The sequence below is a fragment of the Apteryx rowi genome, unplaced genomic scaffold (genome assembly GCF_003343035.1).
Source record: "Apteryx rowi isolate R43461 unplaced genomic scaffold, aptRow1 scaffold_296, whole genome shotgun sequence".
In the NCBI taxonomy this organism is placed as follows: domain Eukaryota; kingdom Metazoa; phylum Chordata; class Aves; order Apterygiformes; family Apterygidae; genus Apteryx; species Apteryx rowi.
In genome coordinates this window covers 1,140,555-1,147,778 of record NW_020449374.1, presented here as the reverse complement: position 1 = coordinate 1,147,778, position 7,224 = coordinate 1,140,555, and the positions used below count along the sequence as shown (strand labels likewise).

General features: G+C 41.0%; 1 protein-coding gene across 1 annotated transcript in view; it reads left to right on the top strand.

Annotated features, from left to right (window-relative positions):
- The first annotated feature begins 1,707 nt into the window (after positions 1-1,707).
- The window catches only part of NELL1 (neural EGFL like 1), a 246,135-nt gene continuing 240,618 nt past the window's right edge, over positions 1,708-7,224 (top strand). Inside the window, exons 1-2 of the mRNA XM_026069412.1 lie at positions 1,708-1,851; positions 2,700-2,869. Coding sequence (XP_025925197.1) covers positions 1,708-1,851; positions 2,700-2,869 — 314 coding nt within the window. The remainder of the gene's footprint in view (positions 1,852-2,699; positions 2,870-7,224) is intronic.

Here is a 7,224-nt window from a genome sequence, read left to right as displayed (position 1 = left end):
TCGAGAATTTTTTTTTTTTTTAAATAACTTTTTAATAGTCAGGGTTTCTTGCATAGGATGGCTTTTACATTAGCAGAATAAATGATGGTATGAGTCTTGCCCAACCCGGTAATGATGGTATGGGTGTGACCCAATACTGAATGGTATCTCTTACCCCAGTTCCTGTTTATGAGGAAAGTTTCTTTTTTAGTCCTAGATGAATCGGCTGAACTTTTTTTTCTCTTCATTTTTATATGCTGCATTGGTAGGATGTGGAAAAGGTCATGAGTGTCTGTGGAAGTGCTGAGGTGATTAAAAAGTACTATAGAAGAAAAATTATAATAATCTGTAACTGCCTAGCCGACTTAGATCCTTGCCTTGCTTAGAAGAAGGTAACCACTTAACAGTCCCTACAAGCAATGTCATCTGCTGGCTAAACTACCCTGGGGCATGGTGCTGCAGCCCAGACACCGCACATTGCTCCACAAGTGTCAGGGCAGAGCAGGAATCTGCACTGATTGCTTTTAGGAACGTGTCCTGATCCTGCCGATGTTCGTTAGGCTTCTGCCAAAGAGCAGGAAACAAGCAGGGTCGACCTCTGGGGGTTTGTCTAAGGGGCTCCCGTGGGAGCCTGCAGTAGTCCGGGGAGTTTCGGGGACCCCTGGAGTGCGAGAGTTTGCAGAGCCTGACTATTGCTGAATTAAGACTTAACTGTGCTTGCCTGTGAATTGAAAATATTGACAGACAGGTTCATGACTTCAATAGGACAAAAATAATGTTGTGTTATGCTTTACTATGACATCTTGCATTCATTGTGTTTGTATGCTATGGGTGTGTCAGACAGAGAGGATGAATAATGGTGGAATGGTCCTTAAATCAGGACCGGAAAGCCTCAAATGAGTTATTCATTTTCTAGAGCCTGTTAATAGGTGTATTATCTTGCTCTCAAATATTTTTACATTGTTCCAATGTACAGTTAGATTTTTTTTTTTATATCAAAGTAATAGACCCTTAAATTGGGGTGTTTACATACTAAAGCAGTCCCTGAAAATTTAGCATGAGTAGTTTGAAGTGTATGTGGAGATTTGTTTGTGTAGAATTGTTTCAGAGGAAATCTCCTATTACTTGGTTGTATTTTCCTTTCATTTGTTGGAGTGCTAATGGGGTCATACAGACAGAGAGGGGATCATGGTAATTTGAAAATCAACTACATAGAGCAAATGCTTTGGGTTTTTCCTTTCAGATTATAAAAACAATTATCTTGCACCAGCCAGGCACATGAACTGAGACCCAAAACATAAGTGAACTCTTCTTTGCAAAGTGGTTTGCTAAACTCTGGAATTGAGAACTGGAAGTCATGCAGTGTAATACTGGAGCTGGTTTGAAAAATGGTAATATAATTTTAGTTGAATACCTTTTATAAAAAGCGTTGGACCCGTGCCCGAATAGCAGATGAGAGCCTCTCTGAACTATCCAGGTGCTGACTTGAGATCTGAATCTCCATGTAGCAGATAGCCCGTGGTCTTTCCCAACGATCTGATGCCTCCTGAACGGTGTGCGGTCACTGCTTGCGAGTAGGGCCGTGTCAAGGCATGGAGGAGGGTCCCCGTGCGCCGCTGCAGCCCAGCCCCGAGGTCAGAGAGCTGCCGCTGGCTGCGTGGGGACGGCCGGCTCAGAGGTGCCCGGCGGGCGGCTGGCGAGACCCTGGGGCCGGCCGGTGGTGCGGCTATGGCTGTAGCTGCCGGTCAGTGTCCTGCCTCACTTCGCAGGTGGTTCAGAGCCACCCGGCGTACTCGCAGGCTCGCCTGGATGTGGGAGAGCTGTAGCCGGGCCTCCAAAATGTTTTGGGTGGTCCTGCTGAGTATAATGAGGGTAAAGGAGCTCGGGACTGAGTGTGGGGAAAAGCCGGTTCTGTGCYGGGAGGTGAGGGCTGCTCTGCAAATGTGCTACCTGAGACAAGGGCAGTGGTAGTCCAGGGTCACGTTTCATGTGACGAGGTGTTTTGGGGAGTGGAGAAGGTGCTCTGTTTCTCCTCAGGTGTGTTTAGTGAGCAGTTTTTGTTTTTAGTAAAGCATCAGCTACTGGCCACTGTTTTTAGTTTAAATGTTTTAATGATTTGATGAACCATTGGTGTGATCCATATTGTGAAAGTACTGATGCTTTGAAAGAGCAGTGAGGTGATTAAGATGGTAGTTTGATACTGAGCACAGGAGTAAGATAAAAGTAAAAGACTATTTCTTGTCCTATAAATTGTTTTCATATCCGAGATTGGTCGGTAACAAAAGAATTGGCGGAAGCTGTATTACTGTAATTGAACTGTGATTTTAATGGCATTCCCTTCAACATGTCAAAAATGAAGGCAAATAACTAACATTGTGTCAAATAATGCAACTAAAAGGTCTTCCTGAGCCCTAGCTGAATCTTTCTGTGTCATGCCAGCCACTTACCTTAAACTTGACTGAACCATGTGCCATGCAGTATCCCTGGGGTGAAATCCTTGCCCTAGTGAAGTCTGCAGCAAAAACTCTCATTGCCTTCAACTGAGCCATGCTTTCACCTCTGGAGCACATCAGATGCTGAGGGAAATGAGTGCCGACCTCGAACACTCTCCCTGGAGAGTGCTTTTCTGTTTGCCTGCCTGGCAGTTTCCATCAAAACTTAATTTTAGAACAAATATAASTGCTTGTTCTGTTTACTGTATGGTTCATACATTTCCTCAGTCATGGCTAATTAGTTATTATGGAAAGTGTGTGGTGTTATCTTTCAAACCGCCAAGGCTAAAATGGGCAATTGAAAAATGCCATGGGAAAATGGAGGTGCGGGAACCCAGGGAACCTKCAGTAAGAGCCGAGGAACCTGGGATGAATGGGCCCTCTGTGGCGTTGCAGAGGTGGTGGCTAATGGCAAGGGCCGGCCACTCTGGAGAGAGCTGCACGGTGCGGAGACAAAACTAATGGGAAAGCTCTGACGGGACATGGAAGCAAAGGCAGGATGTCGGCACACAAAGCCTGCGCACCTCGACTTGCGTTCGCTCCTGAAAGGAAATCGACTCTGGAATGTGGCTGAGAGTATTTTATGATTACACACAAATTATTTAGTGATGACATGAACCCCTTGATGAGACGATCCTGTGACAGGATACTCTGCAAGGCAATTAACTTCTGAGAAGATGATTTTTTTTGGGGGGGGGGAAAGGCTGCTTTTGGCTGGCTTATTTTTAAATTTATTTTTCATAGCAGTGCAGGAAGGAATTGGAATCACCAGCTTGATTCTTCTCACTGTTGCACCTGTCTTGCTGTAGTAGGTGAAGTGACTTTGTGGTTGAGAGCAGCATGAGAAGGCAAGGAGGAAGGCCCTGTGTATTTTGTTTTAAAAAAAGGGTTATTTATAAGCTGCAAGCTTACGAAGTTTCAGGTTGTACTGTAATGGCCAAGACAGGTGTGCTGCAGCTCTCAGGCCAGGGACCAGCTTGTCCCTCTATAACGCAGGTCAATGAAATGGAAGCAGAGTTTCAGCACTGCCAGTTCTCACTTAACAAATTTTTGTGGCAAACACCAGCGGTAATCTTAGATTGTTCCATGACAAACTGGAAATAAGAAGCCATGTAACCATGGTTTGACCTCTTTGTTCTAGTAGAATTTTATTTTGGAGAGTTATTTTTCCTGCAAGATCTGAAGTTTTAGTGCTGCTTCATGCTGGTATGATGATGCATGTTTTAACCCTGTTGCTTTCTGATAGGCTTAATTTGCTTCTTGTTTCATGGATGCTTTATTGCAGCTTTTTTTTAATCTTGTATCCATCTTGCTCTATCTAAGGGCTTCTTGTTTAATTTGTGGGAGAAGAGCTTTTCTTCTTTTTATCCCTTTGAAGTACCTATTAAATTAATTTCTCCTTCTATTTCTAGAGTCTTTTTAAATTGCGTAGTTTTGGGTTACTCATATTTGGCATCTGGAATGTATTCTGAATATTCAGCATCTGTTACTGGGAAGAGAATCTAGTATGGTGTTTGGTATGGTAAGAAATGAGAGTGCTGTGATTTTAGCTTTCTTGTTAAGTTTGCTTTAGTTCAGTGTTCTGATTTAGAACATGATTCAAAGCTTGCTGATGTTAAAGGATGTCTTTTAGTGACACTCTGAGTTTGAGTCTTGTCTTCCTTTATAAGTGGATTTGTCTCCTTGTCTGTAATGGATATTTGTGTGATCGTAAGAAACTGCTGCTACAAGTTGTATGCTCTGGTACTCAAATAGCGGTATCTGCTTACAAGTGGCAAAAAGACTGCCAAAATACCTTTGGTTCAGAGATCTATTTGAAAAGTGGTATTTGAGCTATGTGGCTCTCAACTCCACATTGAAATATTTAAAGGTAAGTACCTAAATTCACATCAGTTTATAAGAGTTGTGAACGCTGATATTCATAAGAAAAGTCTGTGTCTGTAGATGACCTCTCCTTTAGCACACAAGATCAGGCATTCTCTGATGCAGATGCCACCTTAAACACTGCCGTGGCCAAGCTGACTGAATAAGGCAGCAGGTGACATCTTCACCTGAAACAATGATGGGTATGTTCTTGTTGTGCTTCTGCTGCCTGCGAATTGCATGCAACTTTTATGGGCAATGTTTGGACCATGAGCTGTGTACTATTTACCTCAGATTTACCAGGTCAGAATGGACTTTATGAAAGCTATTTTAAAAACAAAAAGGAGGGGGGGTGTCCAAGTTGAAATATGCAATAACCAGTTGAGTGTCAAGTCAGCTGATATCAATCAGCTGGCACTGGTGTATCAATCCTGTATTTCTGTCTGGGAGACTATGGATGGTGCATGTGCAGTAAAGTACAAAGTACTCTAGACATATTGCATGGGGGACGTAGTTGATCTGTTAGTTTGTTCTGATTCTTTTATGGAAAAAAGACTCTTGGAAATCATAATCAAATGGCCAGATTTCTTTTTCTGACTAGATTAAATGTCCTCAGAAATGGAAATACTTGCAATCTCGGTGTAAGGCCTGTTTTCTTATATGTTGTAGGCGTTGGCATATTTTTGCCTCAGTATGTCTGACTTCAGGTATTTTTTGGGTTTCTTGCACATTCATGAGTACTTTGTTCTTTCTATGAAGATGGGTAAACGCTGCAGCCTGCTAGACGCAATGTTGGCCTAGGACTTGGACACTCTTAAGACTATTAAATCATCAGGAACCAATTGCTTCTGCTTTGTCACCTGCAAAATAAAATTATTAAAATTGACCTTGTATGCAAAGCACTTTGGGATTTCCAAGAGAAAGACACCATATAAGTAGTAGTATTCTGAGGAAGAGAGTTTCCTTTGTGTGGCCAATGTCGTATCATTTAGCGAGTCCCACCCCCTACTTTGAATAGATAACAAAGATGGTTTTTAGTTGAAGGACCAAGAAACACTGCTAGGAGTCATCAATAGTTTGGTAAGAAACTGAGAAGCCTAATGTGCTGTGTAAAGAAAGCTCAAAAAAGGCAGCTAATATGTCTCTGACTTTGCCCTTATTCTCTTTGTGTGAGAATAAAATCCAAACCTGACAGTGCAATGTGCTCTTCTGACCATCTTTGCTTTCATTTGTTTTGTTTGCTCCTGTGTGTTGGAGTGTCTTGAAAGTTAACTTGCATTTCTCTCCTGTGGAAAAAGCAGTTGCTTATAGAGATTTATTGAGATACATTTTTATTGTTAAATTTAGGTTCTCTATTTTGAATAATTAAACTGATAATTAGAGTACCTTCACTTGTGATTTTACAGGAAAATCAATGAAATGGTTTAAGTGACTGAGTCTAAAAAGAACTTTAAACTTGAGCATGCACTTTTGAGCCTTTTTCCTAACATGCAGTATTACTGGACACCACCTATTTTTTTTCTCTCCTTGAGCTTGAACAATAACTTTGATTAAATAGTTGGTGGTTACTATTGTACATTCAAAATTTAATAACAAAAGGCTTCCTTCAAAACCTGAAATTTTTATCTGAATTGCTTTTCTCTGTTAAGTGACTGTGAACTCCTATACTRTGACAGAAGAGAGAGCATGAAAAATCAAAATTTCCCCAGGAAGATTATTTTTCTGAAACAGAGCATTGAAGACTAAATGAATAATTCAGTTAAAGTTGCCCCAGAACTGAATGCATGTCAAATAATGCATCCATTCTGTGAACACTATTTAAAAAAAAAAAAMCCCAAACAATCATGGTGGTATTGACACATTTTCATTGGGAAGCATATAGACAATGGGTTGAAAGACAAGTATATAGAGATAGCCTAGTATTTCTTTTCAAAATCAGTTCTTAATCCCTTCAGAAGAGTAGATATAAAGATGAATGCCAATACTGTATCTTAAAGCTAGAGCCTTAAATAATCATCAGTTTCTTTATGTATTTGAGATTCAGAAAACATGCTGGAAAACTTTTTAAAGTGGCTGGTTATTTTTATACTATGGGCTATGCTAAGAGGCCTGACATTTGTTATTTCAGAAGTACTGAGTTTTTGCTGCCTCAGCTGAAGATGGTAACAGTGGTCAAGGTAGTTAGCACCTCTGCAGATTAGGTTAGGAGAAAAACTGATGCAAAACCTGCCCCTTTCCCGCCTTTTTATTGAAGAAGTTGACTGCTATTTCAAAGACTGTTGTTAATGATGCATTACTGCGTGTGACTTCTGAATGCCTTTTGGTGTTTATTTAAAGGTTTGTAGGATACGGATGGATGTATTTAAGGTGAGGAATGTTTGCAAGGGAATGTCAGTTTTAAGGATCAGGTTTTGAATTGCAAAAATCTGTTTTGATGAGTCACGCTGATGTCAAAGTGCTCCTGTGCAGTCACTGGAGGTGCCTTCAGAGAGTGATTCATTTATGGTTAGATGAATCACACCCTGGAAACACTTCTGTCTCTTCAACAACTAAAGTGAGTCTAGATGACTAGCTCCACTGTAGGTGTATACCTTTGAGGCATCTAAAATTGGGTGTGATGAAATTCGCACCTGACCACTACACAGAAATTTATAGCTTCATGAGAGTAAATGTGACAGCCAGATCAAGAATAAACAAACCCGCCCTTGAATTGGTAGAGACTAGGGGCTGAGAAATGAGGATCTTGCCATGCTTCAGCCACAGCAGTATTTAGATTGCAGCTACCTGTGACTTAACTATACTGATAATAAAAGAAATCTCTCTCGTTCATATCTAGTCTGAAAACCTGAGAAGGCAGCGTTCTGTTCTTAGTAACTTACTCATACTTTAG